The sequence below is a fragment of the Lycorma delicatula genome, chromosome 3 (genome assembly GCF_047948215.1).
Source record: "Lycorma delicatula isolate Av1 chromosome 3, ASM4794821v1, whole genome shotgun sequence".
Taxonomy (NCBI): domain Eukaryota; kingdom Metazoa; phylum Arthropoda; class Insecta; order Hemiptera; family Fulgoridae; genus Lycorma; species Lycorma delicatula.
In genome coordinates this window covers 68,811,454-68,834,728 of record NC_134457.1, presented here as the reverse complement: position 1 = coordinate 68,834,728, position 23,275 = coordinate 68,811,454, and the positions used below count along the sequence as shown (strand labels likewise).

General features: G+C 27.1%; 1 protein-coding gene across 2 annotated transcripts in view; it reads right to left on the bottom strand.

Annotated features, from left to right (window-relative positions):
• gukh (NHS actin remodeling regulator GUK-holder) overlaps positions 1-15,271 on the bottom strand; it is a 529,549-nt gene extending 514,278 nt beyond the window's left edge. The window contains exon 1 of one of the 2 annotated variants that reach the window (XM_075359940.1): positions 14,798-15,271. In XM_075359940.1, coding sequence (XP_075216055.1) covers positions 14,798-15,086 — 289 coding nt within the window. In that variant the 5' untranslated portion in view covers positions 15,087-15,271. The remainder of the gene's footprint in view (positions 1-14,797) is intronic. The other variant, XM_075359939.1, reaches the window with a different exon arrangement.
• Between the last annotated feature and the right edge of the window lie 8,004 nt (positions 15,272-23,275).

Below are 23,275 nucleotides of genomic sequence, written 5' to 3'. Positions count from 1 at the left end.
TACAATTATAATATAACGTTATATCAAATTAACATCGAATAACATGCATGTATACTCTTTAAAAGAGCATAGCCTTTTTTTCTAAACGTATAAAAAGTCAACAACAAAAAATATACAGGAAAAGATATACTTACAGCCTCATATTCAAAAGAAATATCTTCATTCTAGTCGAGTAACCTAGACTACACCAGTAACGAATGGGAGTATTGTGTTACAGGCTCTTTGATAGATTACGATCGGAAGTGAGCTCTTGTGGTGATATACTACAATGAGTTGGCTTTTTTGTAGCCCATGACTTCAAGTTTTTCTAACACAAACCGGCATATGATTATAGCGAGAGTTATAATCGTAAATATACGGTATTATAATTCGGAAAAACAATCGATCAATTAAATATAAAAATGTATATTTTTCAGAATAAAAATTAATAAGATTTATATTTTCCAATAAAACAGTTAAAAGCAGACGAAAAAACTAATATTAATTTTTTGATTGTATCACAATGTTAAATTACCATTAAACTGTAATAAAAGTGCAAGTTCAGAGTATTTTACTTATGGATAATTAACAAACAATAACTCGTACAATTAAATACTAATTAATTAAATAAATAAGATAAATAAAACGTAAAACAAATTCAAGGCGAACATTTTATATATATGTTTTGATGTGATTGAAAAAAAATTGCTATAGTTGTTTTATCTAAAAAATAAATTAATTGTATAATTTATAGAGAACGTCATTGAGATTAAAAAAAAAAACAATTAAATTAATGTAATAAATGAAAAAAAAGAAAGAAATACCAGCATGTATAACTAGTTTGGAATATGTTGGCAACACACCGCTTTGTTATGTAATAATAACAGGATTAAAATTACTAACTTCTGACAACATAATAACCCTTGTCGAACGAAAATGCGATCATAATTTTTGTTAAAATAAAACAATCTTTCCATTGAATTATCAATAAAGTTATGGTTCAACATATTTATTTAAAATATAAGGATATCGAATGTGTCCGATAAGAGTTAAAGAAAATATATATTTTTTTACAACAAATAAAAAATAAAATTTCATTTTAAACTTGTTTAAAATTAAAACATGTGACAAAAGTCACTGTTAATTGAGTAGACAGCTGTTTTCTATTGTTTTTACTCGCATCATCCATACAGTAGAGTACCCCATATTTGTGGGGGAGATTAGGTTCAAAATATTTTAACAAAAAAGATAATGATATAGAAATTATAACCGTAAACTTTATGACAACTGTATTTGGTATCGTAATGGGAAATTTTTGTTTTTAATGAAAGTATATTTACAAAATAATTCCAGAATAACACACGCTATAAAAATATAATATATATATATATATATATATATATATATATATATATATATATATCACTTAAATATCGATTAACAAAATTATATATAAATTTTTAAACCTATTGGTAATCTATGAATACATATAAAAGATTAATATTGAACATAGACTAAAGAATATTATAACATAAAAATATTCAGTTAACTAATAGATTTAGGAAATTACAAACTATAACTTGGTTTATAAAAAAAAAAATAACAAAAATAAAAAATAAAATAAAGAACGCAATTAAAATTAAAAAATATAAATATACTTTTTCAATTATATGTTAAATTTCGAGTTTTGTAAAGTCTAAATAAAAACAATGCCAATATCTTTCTAATCTTAATCTGGAAAACTGACTTCAAAAAGTCGAAAGTTAAAAAAAAAAAAAAAACACTGAAAAAGTCTTTAGTTTTCTAATTTTTTAATCGATTTTATCTATTTTACTTTTTTTTTTATTTATGAAATTATTACAAGACCTACAACGCTACCAGTATAAATAAATTTAAAAAAATCCACCAGCAACAAATTTAAAAAACCTACGTCTTGATAAAAATAAGTGAAGGAACGTAAAGAAGTAACAGAAAATTTATTTATGTTGCTTCTTAATTTACCAAGCGTGAGCTAATCCTTTTAATAAGTTTTTGATTGGTTTTTCTTAAAGAATTTAGCGTGAAAAAATAATTTCAATACGTGGATGACGTCATAATATAAATTATAACGTTTTAATAAACCAATAATAAATAACGCTTGACTACAAATACAATCCTTAAATCTTTTATCGGAATGATGCAATTTTTCGTTACAAAACCTTTTTACTTATGTTAATATAAAAAATAAAAAAATAACGTGACCACGGCAGGAATCTCCTGCTTAAAAAAAATCATCATATTAAAAATAAAACAACACGATTGCCGAAAAAAAACATTGCTGACAAACAATTGATATTTTTGTTCTGATGGTTCCATCGTTATTTTGTATTATACTTGCAAATACCCCGTTCGGATTTTGAAAATCAGAAGATCGATTGCGAAGATAAAACAACATTTCCGAATAAGTGTGATCTGTTAGATCGAGAGTGTATCTGATGCGTGCAAAAGTTGGCCTTCAACCTAATTACAAATATCCCGTTCGAATTTTGAAGATCGCACGATTGTTTGCAGAGATATTATAAGAGCACCTCCTAAAACAGCGCTCCAAGGGCAAACCGATTGTTACAGGTTGATGATGATTGGTGTAGCCTCGCACTAGGTGTTCACACCACCTCACCACTCTAGAGCATCATACGTGTCCCACAGGAAGCCCGTTATTATTATTATTAAACAGAAATATTTTAAGTTTATTTAATATTATTTTATTTAACGTAAATCTATTATTTTTGTAAGATTATTCATTCGATTGATTCGAATCATTCAGTTCAAATCCAACTCACACAGTGATAGAAGAGACTCACAGTTCATTAATTCAATTCATTAATAAAGTTTGTGCTTCAATCGGCAAATTTCCACGCTGATACGGTGGAACAAACTTACGTACATACATCCTAAATATACTACACTCCTTTTTGGGTAGTTGTGTAATAAGTCCATTTCTGAAAATAATGACTTAGGAGAAAACCCCCGGAAACCTTTTCGGGATTTTGAAGTCGGTTAAAAAAAAGTACAACACAAAACATTTAGTTTTAATTTTTACGGGAAAGTAATTAGTGAATTAATTTTTTTTTAAATTGTTGAACATCATAATGAAATAAAACACTTTCGATTATTATAAAACGAACACCTTTTTTTATTTATAAAAATTTACTGATCTTATGTGGAAATTTATATGATTTCAGTAATGCATTTACTGGTTAACTCTAATGAAGAAACAGTTATAATATGATTAGTTCCAGAAAGTCCTTTAGTAAGAACAATTTTCATGTAATTTGAGTGAATAATTTTTAAAAATAATTTTGAAGTTAAAAATGAGTAATTTCTCCTAGTTTACATTTCTTCTGTAAATCTATTATAAATTTATATATTTAGAAATTTGGAATCATAAATTTAACAGGGAGTCTTACATACGACGCAATAAGGTTAATAAAAATAGAAACATAAAAATTAAAAAATATGCATCGTAATTGTAAACTAAAGCTGTAACCTAAATAAAGGCCGTAATATCAATAACATCTGATGACTGGGACATAATACACACTATAATACATAGGAGCGTTTTCGTTGAATTCTACATCAGCTGTATACGTTTCTTTATACTAACACAAACCTTGAATAGTTTCATCCTCCGCGAATAAGGAGGTCTGTCGGAGACGATGATCTCGTGAATGCAGAACGTGTGAATATGGGTTACAATGATAAGTAAGAGTACCAAGAGAAAAAGAATAAGAATGGAGGGTTATTAAAAAAGAGGGGAATTAATTAAACTGTTCGTTTGGATTAATGTATCAAACTGTGTATACGTGTATTTGCGTAATGTAATAGAGTAATTCATTAATTATGTAAATAGAAGGGTTGAATTTTTTATCGGCTCTTCAAACTTTTTCCACTACGTTTATTCAATTTGTCAATTTTTTATTCATGTAAAGTAAATAAAACAATATTACAATGTTTGTGTATGTATGATGTTTCAAAATGACTGGCAAAGATAAGACAATATATTTTTGTAACACTCCTTCTATGTTCTCATTATTAACAAAAGATTGTCCAGTCAATAATTTGGGCCGATGTAACAAAAATATAAAACTATTTGGCATTTTATTGACCGTAATAAATATTGGAGGTGGAAACACCAAACCTATTTATATAATCTGAATTAAATTTCAGCCGCCAAATAAAGTTAAATTACTTTTAAAAAAATCCACAATACGAGTAAACTTTTTGTAAAGTGATGACATCGAAATCTATTCAGTTGTATGAATGTTAAGTGCTTGTGATAAGAATTAATCTCGAAAAATGGAAAGCTATTCTAAAATATAACAAGCATCCCATGCCAAGATTACTAAAAAAAAAAAATGAGCGAAATTACTTCCCGTCGCCTTCTTAACTGTTGCATAACATCATACCATATTTCCGTAAAAGTAATATTTAATTTTATATTTAACTTATATTTCTGAAAATATATTTTAGGATTAAAAGATATAAAAAAATTACAAAATTTTATAACAATAATACTTTTACCTAATTAGTGAAGACAGGCTTCTACTAACCTAATCAAAATCATTAATCCCTACGGAAAAAGGGAGAAAATATAATATTTAATTTGTTGTTTTATAGCATCCCTCACTGTATTTTTCATCACTATGATGTAAAGCATCTAAAGATATAAATTAAACTAATCAGAGTTCATTTCCCTGAAAGTAATGATGTCAATCATAAACTCAGTCTCTATGGTGATCAATTGAATAACTTACTTAAAAGGTTGACTACTGCATGCATTTTAGTGAGCTTGGCTGTAAAAGTATAACGATATATTTAGTTAATGTAAACGGTAAGAAACAACTTCAATTCTTACTTTAGTCAATACTATAATCCTATCATAAAAAGCTTGCTATTTTTAAAAATGATAATGGCAATTTTTGGGAGCGACTTTTTCTTATGTCATGTTACCTACAACCATTAAGAGATTTAAAATAAACAACACCGGTTAAATAAAATCCAAAACCTTCTTGGGAATGAGAAATAAAAAACTGTTCAATTCAAATTTAAGGACAGAAACAGAGAAGAAAAAAAGGAAAAGAAGTTAAAAATTATATTCCTTTACATTCTAAGAACAGTTGATGATATTCTGTCCTTATGTTAGACGCAGTTAAATATTTTTTTTATTTGCCTAAGTCAAATATAAAAAACCAATCGCATATTATATGCTTTTATCTGTAGGAGAATGTAATAGTAATAATAATAGAGTATGTCATTCAAATTTTAATACTAGTTTAAAAAAAGAAATTTTTAAATGAGAACTGAATAAAGGAGCGCCAAGAGATTTTGTCACGTTTTATTTGCACGAATTATCTGGCGGCATTCAATCGATCAGGACAAAAATAATAACGCCTAATCATCATATAATTACAAAGATATGTACAAATAAATAACTGAATACATTTTCAAATGATTCGAATGTTACACACCAGCAGTAATATTATCATCTATAAATTTAATTTTTTTTTTATTTTTAATAAAACCACAAGTATCCAAATTATTTCATCTATTAAATACGCTTTTTTTTTAAGTAGATTTATTTATTTAGATAATTACAAACTAACCGCCCGATTATGCTAATGAAAAATTAATTCTGTATAACAAATGAAAAATCACATGCTTTTCCGGATGAAAGGCTGAAGAAATGTTATACCACCACAGAAGTCCGAGGAGATGAAACTAAACCTGCATTAATCTAAACATAAACATGTAACCATAAAAAGAAAAAAAAGTATATATATATATACACACAAAATATACTATACTATTATATACATATACAAAAATAAATTTGAGTTTAATACAGAGTAGATAAGACGGCACATCTAATATAGTTGCTGAAATACCATTTAATTTCCACGTGTAAATATAATTTATGTATTAACTTTTGATATATATATATATAAAATATCCAATTTGATTTACTGAATATGTTCTATGTAACTATGTATATATAAATTTATTTTTTTTTAAATCAATATTTGGTTTATTACGTACCATAATAAAACGGTTCAGTCTCATTGACATGAGACAAGTAACTTATGAAAATAATATAATCATTTTAAAGTCTTATTCCAAGCTTATTACGGAAATGACTAAAGTGAATTTTCCGTTTTTTAGTTCATAAGGACTATAATTATATTTTGATATTCTGAAATACCAGCATGCCAAGCATATAAAAGTGCACTTATTCAGCTCAACAAATGTCACTTTCATTTTGCATAACATTCTATTACAGAATCTCAACATACGAATTATTCTTGAAGATAAATATTTCAAAAATCTATTTTACTGTATCTCTTAGCCCTATTAATTCAGTCAGTTTAGCCTTTTAATTATGCCAAAGGTTCGTTAAAAAAAAGAGGGATACATATTCAATTTAAAAACTGTATAAAAGAGTGACAATTTACTGTAAATTGACATAAAAAAACAGAGTTTTTGCAAAGTGTAGGGCCCTCTAAATTTTATTCACTTTTCACTACAATGTAATGAAAATATAACTCCTACTTGAGTTAATATATCACTCCCCCCCCCCCAAGTTTTACTTCAAAAGTTATTAAAAATTAAAAGTTATTACAAAGTTATTTAAAAATTAAATAGTATACTAGAATCAGAAAGGTACTGGTACAAAAATCGTACGTTAATTAAAAAAAAGCTACCAACTTCATGAATACATAGTTTGCACTATCTTATTTTCTGTATAGATGAAAGAGAATCTTTTAATCTATTTATTATTATTATTATTTTTATTAGGTATCTATGCATGTGGTTTTAGATAAATAAGCAACATTTTACCTCTCTTGGTTCTTCTGTTTACTCGTTTCACACGCGCGCGTGACAAACACACATACATATGTTTAGTTTTATATCACAACGATTGTTTCAATTACGACTTACGTAAAAGTACTCAATTTTTACTTATTTATAACTTAAAAATAATTCTTCAAACTTTTGCGAAAACGTAACGAAATAAAATATATCATGCTGTAATCAGATTAAAATAAATGTACTTAACTAAGGATCATTTTGATAAAAGAAAAAGAAAATCACACGCCACTATATAAGAGTATAATATACCTCTAGTAACGAGTTTAAACATTAAAAGGTTATGAGAGGATTTAACTAGGGGAAAAGGAATTATTTTATCTTTTTTACCGCACATAATACAAGTAGAGAAATTATTATCCCACAGATCCAGCAACAACACGACTACGAACTGTAAACAATTATGTTAAAATGAAAACTCTACGACCTTTATTTAAAAATAGTGCATATGGGTTTTTTAAATGAAATTTTAAAAAAATAATAAAACAAAACCCCATAATACTCTTAGTTTTATGAAAACGTGACCACTAATATTCTTCATGGTATTCTGAGATGACTACTTGATATTTTTAGTGGAAACGGTCTTAAAAAAAATACAATGGAAAGGCTGTACGATAGCTTAATAGGGGCTGAAATTAAAAGGGGTATTCGCTTTTCTTTTTGAGAATGTAAAATACGGAAAGGTGAATAAAAAGTAGGAAAGTCAGCTAACGATTTATTACAAATTTTATATATATATATATAAATGAATGTTTGTCCCGTATGTGTTCCTAAAACGTTCATCCGATTGCGTTGAAACTTTGGTTAGTTGTGGTGCGCACGCAAGCTAAGGTTTCTGAAATAGTTTGGACCCACTACGCGGCGCTGGGGTCGAGATATTTCGAAAAATTGTATTTATGGTCCGATTTGACTCATATTCAGAATATGTGTTAGTTACATGAAAAGAAATATTTTTGCGTGAAAGGAAAATAGGGGAATAGGGGCAAAAGGGGAAAAGAGAAGAAGAGAAAAAGGAAAAAAAGGGAAAGATTAAATTTTGTGAAGTTTTGTAATGTTTTATCAAACTTTCATTTGTGTTCATTTAATCTATATATATATATATATATATATATATATATATATACATATTCAAATCTAGCAATGACGGAACATTGCCGGGACAGCTAGTTATAAAATTATCGTCGGTCGAAGTGATGCACAAATATAAAAAAAAACACTACAGTACAGGGATTCAATGTATGATTATGAAACGTTAGCGATGGAGTGAACGTAGATAAATGCATTTAAATTATTTAATTAATTCTCAGGTATTGCGTCTTTGAACTAAAGTACATAAATATATTATGCTAAATTTTTACAATAAGTAAAATTACATTTAAATTCGACTTAAGGTTTAAACATAATTTTTCTTAATCGAAGCTAAGAAAAAAACATTCCACTAATAATGGATGCAATTGGTAAATAACCAATTAAAAAAGTGCCGCTAACAACCTTCCGTATAAAAATGCCTTAAAAATGCAACAACAAAAAAAATCCAAATATAAATTAAGAAATAAATGGGATTTAGTTTGCAAACATATTTACTGAATAAAATATAACCATGTTGTTAATCCAGTTTTAACCAAGATAAATTCATAAATACATACCTACACCATAATTAATTAACCATACCAGTAAACCAAAAAACTAACTATGTAAAGTCGTGATATATCACTTAAGATGAGTTTAAAGATAGTAGTAAAAAAATCAAGAACGATCTTATTTCATTCCAAAATTTTTTTTCATTACACATAACTAACAACACAATATTAAATACTAATTACTAACATTAATACTAATACACATAACTAACTTTTAATATATACAAAATTTTTTTTTTGTTAATATACAGAATTTCATTCATTACTGAAAAATTCCTTTTCAGTAAAAAGGAAATTTTTCTTGAAATTTTTAAATTTCGAGAAAAATACTCTTTTTGATTACTTTTTAACCTTACACCAATTTAAGCTCTTGTGAAATGCAAAAAAAAAAAAAATTCTTTTGTTGTCCTCGCCCAATTTAGTAATACTTATAATGTATTTGGACCAACCGCTTCCTAGTTACCTGTCATTTTCTAAGTAATAGATATTTTTGTCAGGAGTTTTTTTAAAAATTGATAAAATAAACTGATATGTTCATTATGATAAGCTAAATAAGAAAATGGGTATATTGTAATTAAAGTAATCATAAATATAATAGTTGTTTTAAAAATAAATGACTGAACTGTAATATTATTCATAAAAAAAAACATGCCCACGTAGGGCAAGAAAAAATGGGAAAAGATTAGTTACTAGACAGTTAGTCCCGTCCCCAATAATAGTGTATATTTTTATATCGGTGTAAAGTCGAGTTACAATAAAAATTAATCAAAACAAGGAACTTTTCGTAAAGTTTTATAATTATTTTTTCTCTTTATAATAATAAATTTATAAATAATGAAATAAAATGTTATAGACTTATTTTAAAGTGGTCGGGGAATAATACGATTATGGCTAACAATTACAAATATTAACCGACTAAGAGAGAAATAAAAAAAATATATATCTCTACAAAGTAACAAAAATAATGCACACAGTAGACGTTTTCGACTCGACTGATGATATATTATTTTCAAGTTAAAAAGGTTTAGTGAATAAATACGCATTACGACGATGAAAATACGCGAAACTTAAATTTTAATATAACTTAAATATAAACTTAATTTTTATATAACTTAAATTTTACAGCATGTAACAAAATCATTTTAAAACTAAATTTCAAATATTATATACATTATTTAGGCTAAAATAAACCAAAGTTATTAAGCAGAATGCAGAAATGTCGACCGTAGAATGCATTAATTTGGAGGCAAAATCATGTATCAGCCTCCAAGCTAGACGTTATGCTTATAGAATGAAACAAAAATGAAGATATTTCGTTAGCAAAACAATTAGGGTATGAGATTTTAAAAACTTTGAATGAATGATAAACGGTAATTTCGGATTATCCGACTGATACGATTGTATAAAAAGAGCGGGAAAGTACCGTTATTGATGATTACTACATCGATCACGGATGTCTTACCTACTGGAATTTATAGTACATTCGTTTACGTAAACGAATGTACTATAAATTGAAAAATGACTATTTTGGTTTGTACCATTAGATCAGAAGAAAAAAAAGAGATTGAAAAGTATCGATTCATTTATAGAGAAGTAATACTAAAGTAGGTAGCAGTCAAAAAAGGTTTTTAGATTATGTCTTGCAGACCGTTAAAAAAACGACTCGTCGTAAAAGGTTGTAGGATAGGGAGAACGAATAGTGCGGTAGGTTTATATGTAAGCAGACCTATATGGTTTAAGGGTAGATTGGATACCGGCCCTGTTCACCTCTCGAACCCCCCGCTGCTACCTTCCTGCCAGTAGTTCTAAAATGAAAATCCAAACCCGTTAAGCAAGTCTCATTTACATACCTAGTTTTAAAACGTATTATTATGATTCAGATTCCCCATTATCATGTATCATTTTATTTTGTAACTAAAAAATGTATTTTTTTTATTTTTCCCTTTTTTTATAAATGTATATAATCGTACAGGGTAGTAAAAGTAAAAATATAAAAATAAAAAGTCCTCCGCAAATAAAAAATGAGAAAGGCCAATATAGAAAGAATTGAACATTCAACTAGTTAAAAGGAATTCTAACAGGTGAAATAAAACATCAAATGGTAGAAACAGTTAGATGAATACAGTATAGCATAAAAATTACTCTAAAAACAAATCCGTGACGAACGGGTAGCGACTTCTATCAAAACGTTTAGAATCCAAATCTCCCAGTCGATTTTGACCACTTCACTTCCAAGCAAATCTTGATGCTGATACGGTCAATAATCTAACAGTAAAATAGCATGTAAAAAAACCACAACGGCAAACCTTTTATTATCACTTATTTATTCTTATTAATCGTTGAACGTGATGGTGAGCGTCGTGACCCCAAAGTAAAACCATAGGATTGTCAAGTGAAAATTATTAGCGGTAGTTTCCCGTTGAATTCCACTGAATTCCGACTCAAGTTTCCCGATGGAATTGGGTACCCAACCTTCCACCTAATAACTCGACTTAACAGAGGGACCGCGAGTAGGTAGAATAACTTTTACAAATGCCAAAATCTCTACGAAAATAGTAAATAAAATGTACAAAAGTTTACCACAGGAAAACGGATACACTTAAGCATTATACAGATAGAAATCTCTTTTAAATGTGGATCCGAAAACGCTTCGCGTTCGAGTGTAAAGAGTTTCGCTCTGATTTCTTTCCGAAGGAAAAATGATGCTATACTACAATTTCTGGATCAAAAAAATAATAATTTTATGAGATTTGATCTTAAGAAAAGTAGGTTCTACAATTGTTTACTCCCGAGAAAACTAATACTATAAATAAAAAAAATAGTTAAATTGCAAACAATTTTTTTTTTTTTTTTAGCTTACGGGTATCGACTACTTTGCTCGATGCCTAACCGGGGGCCTTCGGATGAAAGACCGAAACGCTTATTCATATTATTATTAAACAATACAAAAGGAAATTAAACGTAGATACAAAAAAAAAATAAATATGTATTATTTTTTTTTAATACAAAATATATACTTATTTATTGGCATCGTTTAAAGGCCTTTATTGACATCACTGAATGCAAGTATTACGTCTATCGACTTCTATTTTTATGACTGCAATTTTTCAGCTGCATTATAAAGGTCACAATAAGTTTTATTACAAGGGCAGTATTAATAAATAAACTACGGCGGAAAAAAATTGCAGAATTAATCAAACGAATTGGATAAATTTATACTTGTAAGAACAATCGTATTAATAAAGATAATTATTAGTTGAAAATTAGATTAGGTTTTGTATAAATTAACATAGATCATATTAAATAGTATACATATCTAAAAAGTAATCAATTAAAATATATAGTTCGTTAAATATTAGTAATGCTGAATTTTAATTCGGTTTGTTAATGAAAATTTCTCCCACAATTTGGAATGGTTATATTTTTTTTTTTAAATTGAAGCTGGTTAAACTTGCGTTTACTTTTCATTTATTTTACATCAATCTTCTCAAAATTAAATTTTTTACAAAGTTAAGTTTAAGACAAGCAAAAAAAGGTGTTTTTTGACTATAAATTTATTGTAAAACAAAAACATTAGAAAAAAAAAAATTACCAAAAGTTTTCACAAACTACTGACGATATAGTTTGGGTCCCAAACTATATCGAAAATAGAAATTTTCATTAACAAACCGAATTAAAATTCAGCATTACTAATATTTAACGAACTATATATTTTAATTGATTACTTTACAAAAGTTTTCACAAACTACTGACGATATAGTTTGGGACCCTTTACGGGTTTTTGACCTTTCAAGTCAAACAACATAAAACCAGTGATTTTGCCGCATACATATTTATATACAAATATCTTTAGAACAGAAATCGTATCTTTACTTTAAATTTTTCGTTAACTTTACGGTATGTGCGTATATATTTATTTCATTTAACTGTAGAATGCATTATTAACAAATAGTCGTAACTACCGTTTCGTTTAAACTGGCAGTTATCCTTTGCCGTTCAGAGGAATAAGAATTAACTCAAGTATGACACCTTATTCGTGAAAACAGGAGCAGTTAAAATGTTACAATCCCACGAACATTGATAAATAAAAATCCTTTTTTAACAGCTGAAAAATTAAATATAAATTTACGTGACGGACCATTAAAGGGTAATATAAAATGTATCGTTATTTATATAAATTCTATATATATATATATATATATATATATATATATATATATATATATATATATATATATATATATATAACACATGTAACAAATTGCAGGTTAATAAATGTAGTAATATCTACGCATAATTTTATAAATTGCCGAGACTGTAAATAAAAATCTTATATATTAAATAAATACTGGATAAAGCGCTTAGTAAGTTTCAAGTTCGCATGCACGTAACATGAGAAATCTGTAATCTACTCGACTCCATACTACGATTTATGAATTATAACAAGGACCACTGACTGACAAAATGCGATGCCAAATTCACACTTCTGCTAAAATTTACATAAAAACATAATTTTTATTTCATGTTTGTTTTCTGTTATTAACTGAATCATCCAGTGTTCTTCCGAGAACAATAGTTCTTATTATTACCCGGAAGGGAAATCCTGAAGTAATAAATACTTCTGAAACAACTGATAAAAATTTGTGAAAGATATACTATCATCTATGAAAAATGTTTATTTTATCTGTACGGTCATCTACCAATCCGTTTTGTTGACTCTTGCTTAATATTCACTACGAAATGCATATAATAACGTCATGATATCCTATTTAATATAAAACAAATAAATAAAAAAAACGAAAGTAGATTTAAACATTTTTTTTAAAATACTTCTGCAGTAAAGACATATATAGTATTAAAAAAATTAAATTCAGTAATTTTCGCAACGTAGAACAATAATTACAAACGGAGTTTGTGCTAAATGTGACACAACAGTTGCATAATATGAGTATAGTAATTTAAAATAAACAATAAAATGATAAGTAATTATCTTCAATATCCTTTACCATGTACACGTTAATACGTATTTACCATAAAAGTAAGTAATTTTACATTATTGTGAAAACGTACGTGAGAAAATAAAATAACATGTTTACGAATGGTATAAATTATCGAATACACATATTTTCATTACTTAATATCATTTCAATTGTACACGCACGCACCACACAGCATATATATATATATATATATATATATATATATTACATAAAACACACACATTAAATAATTACGTTAAAAAAGTAAATTAAAAAACTACGTTTTCCCACAAATAAAAAATATAAAGCTTTTTTATAATATTCCTGAATTATAGTAGTAATATACGTGGTAGCAAATAAGAGATAAAACAACAAAAAAAGCATACTATTAAAGCGTACTTTGGAAGACATACAACAAAATATTTTATTTACATAAATTAACCTTAATTTCTTTTGTAAGTAATTAAAACACATTTACACACACAGACCTATGTCCTAATTTTGCTAATGAACGGATACCTCATCAAATTATTTAAAGGGTAGAACGTAAACGAGTTTCTAAACCTGTCCACAAAATTATTCTTAGTTAATATAAACATGTTTGGGAGATAAATATTAAAAATCGAACAAAATAAATAAATGTATTAATCATGATTAATTAAGTAAAATTTAATGCTTCATTTTTCAATTTTACTTTAATTGGATATTACACAACATTCACACAACGCTTTAAAATCAAAAGACACATAATATTTCTACAGTTTTATCGTTTTAATAAATCATTACTAAAAGATAAAAATACCACCTTTTTTTTCATAAGAAATACTAACGGCCAATATCTTACCAAAAGGAAATTAAGGTAAGCCAGGTAAGGCATTTTAAAATCACTACTTTTTAACTTATTTCATAATTTTATCATATGCTTATATTAAAAAATTATATATTTTATTTTATTTAATTATATATATAATTATATATTTATGTATGTTATTCTGATACTGTCGATCGAATTAATTATAGTTAAAAATACACTACATCTTTGATGACCATGATATCAGTAGGCTCTTTGTAATATAATAGAACGAATATCTAAAAAAAAAAGAAAAAACACATATAGCTTAACGTAAATTCCAAAAAAAACTGCACGCAAGCTACGCTACTGCGTTGTCAGGTATACAAGTAAACAACTAACAAGTTACCCTTCATACAATTAATGAATGTGTAAAACAATTAGAATGGTTTATACGATAAAATGCTAATCATTTAAAATCGTTGAACTGTAAAAAAAGTACTTACGGACTGTAACGGTTTTTGGATCGAATGAAGCAACCTTTTCATCGATAGTATCAATTCGTATCCGAAGATTTTTCGTTCGTTCGGTGACATCATGTAATTGTTTATTTAATTCTTTAAAAATTTCATCGGCTAAAACAACTACAGATGCCAATTGTCGAAGAGCACTGCTTAGAGTGTAATTAGTTACGGCTTCTAGTTCACCATCCTTAATTCGCGGTTTACCTTCGTCGTCGTGAAGGATTACCCGACTCACGTGTATAGGTTGAACCACTCGCTGAACAAATGGCATCGTTATACACTATATTGACGACGCGGGTAACAACACACTTCATCACACCGCGAACTAAAATGCAAACGCACATAAATATTGTCGTTAAACGTGAATTTTACATTTTCATGCCGGCAATCAGACACAATACAAACCGAACACTATCACCACCTGAACACAGGACGTACCATCGGGCAACTGACAAGCGCGCGCTAACTTTCCAGCCGGCACGTCAGAGCGCATGAGTTGATAGAAACAATTAACTACAGAGTGCAGCACTGAACTACACAACTACTAAAGAACATCAGGCGATTAACTACTGGTTATTTTGTACTGTTTTTACATAGCGTTAATAACAGAATGAAGATTCTCTTCTTTGTCGCTCTAAGTAAAAGATTGTATTGTTCTGAGTAAATAAAAATAATTATCATAATATCTAAATAATAAACTAGTAAAAAGAAAGAATCATAACAAACTTTGCTTACTTGATCTTATTTTTGACAAATGTTAAAATTAAAGAAGTTAGACTAACCATAATTCAGATTTTTTTATTTATTTGAGATGAATAAAATAAAAATTGGAAAAAAGCTGAGAACAATGGTGCTGAATTTTCCCGGGGTTTGCCAAGTGTTCAAAATAACCCTGTACCAGTGATAAAAGTTTAAAATTATTATTACCTTTACGATTTTAGTTATCTTCATCTTTATTTACTAACTTATCTTCTTAACAAAACATCTAGAATTTTTACTGAAAAGTATGTTGAATATTATGACAGTTCAAAATAATATTAAAATTCGATTTCTTAATATTAAAAACTCAATTTCAGATTATAAAGACATTGTAATTTCAAAATTTATGGAGAAATCTTTAAAGTTGTGCAGCTCCTGGTTTATTCTTAATAAAATTAATTTGATTCAAAATCAAATAAAACAATAATGGACTTAAAGGGCCCTCTTGTTATTGTTTTTCTACATTTTTTTCTGAGTTGGGTTCAGTGAAGAAGGTGATAGGAAATGATTTCACTGCTCACTTTCCTTAATAAGCCCGACAGGGGATACTTATGATTGGCTGTGCCATTTTTCAGTGCTCAGCTACATCTTATGTCAAATTGATGACAATCATTCACTTGTGGACATACAATAAAATACAATTTACTTTTTACTTCACCATAATGATTCAGGTTGAAAACTATTTCCTGATAATGATTCATTTGTTAAAACGTTTCAAGATGATAGGCTGAAACAATGAAAAATTAGAAAAAATGTTGCAGGCCTTTTTATGAAAATTTGTCATAGATATTACATCCAGTGATATTCTGCATAAATTTCAGCCCATTTTGATATATCTCCCTTTAATATCGCCCTAACTCTTAGCCTGATTAAAAAAATTAACAGAAACAACATTTCTTGATGCACAAACTACTGAACCAAATTCCATGATTTTAGGCACGGTGTAATATGTTACTGGTGATAACTATGATGGTTATAAGCAACCTTTCTTTCTTTTTCTTGTTTAACCTCTGAGAATTACCGTTCAGAGAATGAATGAGGATGATATGTATGAGTGTAAATGAAGTGTAGTCTTGTACAGTCTCAGTTTGACCATTCCTGAGATGTGTGGTTAATTGAAACCTAATAACCAAAGAAAATCTGTATCCATGGCCTAGTATTCAAATCTAGTCTATATATAAAAGTAAATGCCTTTACTAGGATTTGAATGCTGGAACTCTCAACTTCCAAAACAGCTGATTTGGGAAGACGCGTTCACTGTTAGACCGGCCCGTTGGGTTGGTTATAAGCAACCTGACATGAGATAAACTCATTTCCAAAAATGATAATCATTTTTATGAGTAAAAAGTATCCTATTCCTGGTATACTATAGAAACTGAGGAGTGAAGTGGTTTCCCATTGTCTTCTCATTGAACCAAACATATGATTGCAAATCAGCATTCCAAGCCCATTAAAATGCAAACAACATTCAGCTTTATATATAATACCTTTACTCTATTCTTTACAGGAAGTGGCCGTGCAGTGAATATCATTATTCTCAGAGAAAGCAAAACTGACTGGTCCTCCAGGTACTTTACATGCATCACAGCCCTTAAGAAAAACTGAGACAGGTAGTGTAGTAAAGCTGGTCTCCATGGCACATTTGGCAGCATCTTGGCCTTTCATCTGGACGTTCTGCGTTCAAATCTCGGTTAGGCATGGCTTTTTCACATGCTACAAAAATTGTCATTCATCTCATCCTCTAAAGTAATAAATGGTGGTCCCAGAGGTTAAAAAAAGGTAGTGTAGTAAATTGAAGTAACAATTTAATGGTACTTATTTCTGCTGTGAAACAAGGTGTTTTTTTACATGCTTCAGTAAAATGGGGGAACTTAGTAAATATATTAATTAAGAATTTATTGGGTCTAAAATTAATGAAAGTTATTAAGAATGTTTTCACTTAGTTAAAGTGAAAAAGTTCAGTTTTTGAAATTACCATCCCAATATTGAAGCTGCATAAAAGTTATTTTTTAAAAACACGAATTTATATATGGTAACAATTGTAATGAAATACTTTATTTGTCTAATTATAATTTATAAATAAAATATTGAAAATATTCTTTTATAGTTTTTTAATTTACTTTGTCTGAAGCTGTTTTGAATTACATAATACATCAATACTAAAAAAAAAAATTATTCAGCTTGGAAGAATTCAATCCAATAAAAAATTAAAAAGTGCGGAGAAAGAATTTTATGTGACATAATGTTTATAGATCTTTTTTTTCCATTGATCAAATATATATAAATATATAATTAATATTTGAAGTGATAGTATAGTATAATTTACTTACATCATGTAAATAAATATGTATTCTTTAAATTTTTCTGTGTGAAATTACATTTACACTGACAGATGTGATATACTCCTTTAAAGGATAGAATTATCCTGTCACTTTTGGTTAATGATAAATTCATACTTTATGAACCAATAATTTGATAATAAAAAATTTCCAATTCATATTTCCAAGAACAAACGTTGAGCTCATATGGTAAATTAATCATTAAAAAAAAATACTTTTATTTTTAGTCATACAGTCTTGATACTTCAGTTGTTCTGTGATAAGCTGGTATTTCTTTATGCTACTATTTTCTCTTCGTTAGTGTTGTAATATCTTTCTCTCACATTAAGTAGAACCTACAAAAGGAAAAAATTTGGTAAATTTGTAGAAGAATAAAAGCATAACGTTAAAGATGAATCTTGTTTTTAAAGTCTTATAATCAATGAGAGGTCACAAAAACTGTATTAATGGCCAGTTTTTAAACTTCTTATTTTTTTAAATTAATCAATTTCTTATAAATTAAAAATTTTTCAATTAATCTTTTAATATCTTTTAAGTTTCTGATTACAAATCATTGTTTACCTATTTTCTACATTATTAACTACAACATGTGCTCTAAAAAAAATATACCATGCAATGTTCACCTACAATTGTACAGAATTGCTGTAGTATACTTTATTTTATTTCTTTCTAGATTGTTATAAGTTAGAAGTCACATAATGAAAAATACTTTACACAAAAATGATTATTACGTTACTTAAAGTGATTATTCATGGAAGTGTATATTGTCATCAAATGAAGAAGTATTTAAAATATTTAAATGAAGAAACATTTCTGATGTTTTAAATTAAATTAATAAATGACCTTCTATAAAATAGTTTATAGTGGATGCACACAGTAGCAGAAGTAGTGGAAATTATTCAGTCATTTATGATAGAAAAAATGAGAGCAGATCACATCAGACTAACAAAGTAATCTACCTTGGTTTAATACGGTTTGGCATATCAGACAAATAAATAAAAAAAGAATGTTTGAATGAGAATAAAAGGAATAAGTCAGGAACTAAGAGAGAAGAAGTGAATAGAAGAGACAATCAATAATGTAGAAAAGGAGTAATTAAAAATAGATAGTTAAAGGAAACTTGTAAAAAAATGTATTCAATTCATTGTTTCATCCAATAAATTTAAAAATTTGTTACATATGATAATATGTGTAATTCAATAATGACATGCATACTGAACATATGTTAGAAATTTCAGATTCTTTCTCATTCACAACTAAAGGTATTGAAAACTTTCATGAAACGAAATGAGGATAAATTTAAAACTTTCTTATAAAAGATTAAAGACATTAGTTTTTTTAAACTTTATCAAGTTACTTGGGAATAGTTTAAGAATCACAGAGAAGAAAACTCATGATACTAGAAAACGAAAACAATCAATATAAAGTTATAAATCCTTTGTGTTAAATTTATTTAACAGAGATTATAACAATTGCTTTACAAACTGACACTATATGGTAATGATCATTTATTAATAGTATGAGAAAATAGATTTTATGGTTTTAAATAATTTTTTAAAGTTCAGATTTAAGTGCAATAATAGTTATTACTACTATTGTAAAATTAGAAAATATATAGAAATTATTGAAGAACTGATTTTAGTGTACTAAGGTTTTAAAAAATATGAAAAGAATGATCTAATTTTTTTCCCGCTAATTTACATATTTCATTATTTGTAAATATGTCTGTTATTAATAGATATATAAAAACTTTTTTATCAATACAAATACAATACAAAATACAAATCATTTATCTTTTAACATTCCTTTTTTGGCACCCACAAAATTATTATCACTCAACTCACTACTAAAAATACTCTTAATTGATTAATCATTTGACATAAGAAAATGAATTCAAAAATGCCTCTTAAAATTAAAGAAATACACATAAATTTAACTGAACATCATGGTAGTATATGATAATACTTTTAAATTATTTAATATTAAATAATTAATTTAAATGCAATTAGCATTAGTACTAGCAGTTAGAAGAAAATCGAAATTGGAAGAAGATTGTAGTAATTTGGTTAAAAATAACTCAATTTTAAAAGAAAGTCATTTAATAACTTTAATATTTATGATAATTAAAATAAGATAATTAAAATTAAAATAAGAAAATAATAAAAGTAAATATTTTTACCAATACAGAAGTATATAATCCATACATGTGCATGCACGTGCGAACACACATATACACACAAGCTTGTTCACATGAAGATTATTCAATTTGGTGCCAAGAATATTTGATAAGGACTGTAAATAAGGTAAATCAATCATGTTGTGACTGGTTTAAATGTACACAGGCTGGTTCTCATCTGTTTGTTTAATCAGTTCATTTACTACCGAGTACTGGTTATCTTGACTCTATTCAATCAAAATTTGGGTTCATCAGAAAATCAATTTGATAGTAAATCACAACCTTTCAATACTCTTTTCTGGTACGGAACTTCAGAGTGCAGAATTTAAGAAAGAAATTTATATTTTTTGTAGTTATACTTGAACTGGTAATATGTACATTTTATATATTTCAATAGAACATTCAACTAAACTGACAAAAAATATGTGTGTAGTGAAAAGAAATTACAAACAACACTTTGTGATTGTTTTAAAGCTCAATTATTAATTTATATAACGATTATAAAGTTAGTGTTTTGGTTAACCATACTGTTATTTGAAAATGTATAACATGTTCTCTGAAATTGGTTCATATACTTCTCTGTGAATCTTTTACTGATATAACTTGAACCAGGCAATATTTAGTTAAAATATACAGAATTTTGTCATATAGTTCAATAAAAAAAAAACCAAGATAGTTAGCAAATTGAATATTGTAACTATAAATAAAATCTGGGACAGTAAAGTAACTTTCAATTAGTTGGAGTTTTTGTTGATCTGTACCAGATGTAGTCCTATCAAATCTGAAGAATCTGATTTTTCCTGTAAATAGATTTACTGTTTGTGTTGGTCTCATCTTAAAAATGCCATATTTGATCATAAAAAATTGAGAGGTAACAAAACTGTTGTTAATGTAGATGTACCTGCCATAAAATGTTTCTGAGAGGACCACTTGATAGAATTTGAAATTCATAAAAAAGGTTATGTTAATTAAAAATTCAGGTAATTCTTGATATGATCTTGAATTTTTTTTTGAGTTGGAGTAAATTAAATTTCATAATTTTGGCTGATATAAGTTTGACAAATTAAAATATCATCTCAGTGATAAAGAAATCTATGTTACAAGATACTGAAAATAAACAATAATTGCTACGTAACCAGAAAACATAACTTGTAGTATGTTGTATTCATATCATCCTGAGAGCATTTTCTAACATCATTGAGATGAAATGGTATTAACAAAGATGTAATAACCTTTGTACGAAAAAATATACAAATAAGCATATAATCAATGTGAAACAGTAGAATTCTTTCTCCAAATGTATTTCATGTATTTTTACTGTCTTACATGAAAGACAGCAAAAATGTAATCAGGACAGAGTTTTTAAGTTATAGAAGTGGGAGAATCATTATTAGGTAGTTATAAATATGAATCATGCAGAGTAATATTCAACAAATTAAAAATTGTAGTTTGGAGGTGCATTTATACTTAAAATGTGCTTATTTGTTGAGAAAAATAGATATTTATTCCTAACAAATAACAATATCTATTCCATCAAACCATACAAAAGACTTTTTCATTTAATTTATCATTATACCGCCAATCTTTTTATAATAAAATTTATAATCTTTTTATTAATTTACAAACTGATATTTATAATAACCTTATATTCAGTATTTAATACTTGTTTTAATATGTTTTACATTTTTGTTTATAACTTATTTACATGTTGTGTATCAGACTTACTTTTTACCTAGAGAGATAATTAATACACTATAATTGTGTATATTGAATTTTGCCCAATAAAACATCATAGTAACATCATGCAAAAATACTTGCCAGGAAGATAACAAAACAAAAAGGTTAAGTGAATGCAATTTTCAATCCAATAAATATATTCTACTAGTTGGATACAATTAATTTTATATGATGTGTACAGTTCTTAAATATTTAAATAAGAACAGATATAAATTATAGAGAATATAGTTCATCTCTTTTCAATATTCTGCAACAAATTTCTCTCCTCTCTTCACCATTTCATTTTGTGTTTTATCAATCACCTAATTTTCAATATCACCCTATAATATCACATTTTTATATTTCTCTATTTTTTCTATCGACATGTTCTGCTAGCATAAATTGCTACAGTACACGTATACAATATTTTTAAGAAAATCTTTATAGTTCTTTGGCCTAAATTAAATTCCAGCAGACATCTTTTCCACAAAATTTTCCTTGATGGAGCCAGTTTACTTTTTATACCTTACCTGATCCATCATTAGTAATTTTACTCCTGAAATAACAAAATTCTGTATTTTTAGCTTTACATTACCTAAATAGTCATATTAAACATATTAATAATACATATTAAACTGTTTAATATGTATGCCTTTTCCCTTATGTTAAACTAAGTAAATTTTTATTAAAATAACTTTATTTTTAATCTGTGAAATAGACAGTGATAATGAACATGTTAAATAATAAAGTTAAATTTTAATCAAACTAAAGTTTTAAAGATAATCTTAGTGGATAATTCTCTGTTATATTGTGTAAGATTCTCTGTTCCCTGTTTTGTACAAGATTTTATATTATATGTATAGAAACATGTAAACCTAGATGTGTACATCCACATTGGTAAATATTTATTTAATGATAGAGCGTAAAAACTGTAGAGAAAACAAAGATTGGGATTTACAAAACAGATAGCTGGGGACACAAGATTAATTATGTTATGTAGTAGGACTAATTTAACAATTAGCTCAGAATAGAAAGGTACAGAGAGTAATATCAAATCAGTAAATGGCTGATAACAAATAAATGTTAATGTAGCAACTGGAAATTGTTTGTCATAACGTTACATGTTTTGAATTGTACACGCAAGGTTCTTATTTAATAAACATTGAAGGTTCCTGGTTTATATATTTATAAACAACAATGAAAGTAATAAAATTATAATTTATTCACGTTTGTTATAATAAAATTACACTTTTAGAAGATATAAATAAAGAACTCACTTTAGGATTGATAGTCTGGCAATATGAATTAAGAAATAGTAAGGCGTTAATCAAAACCCACAAAAAGAAGTCAGGGAATAATTAAATTGTCATTCATATCGCATCATATTATCATATTAAGGAACATCATTCTCAAAATATAGCAACCCCCTGGAATTAAATTTTTTTTTAATTTTAAAATTTTATTAATACA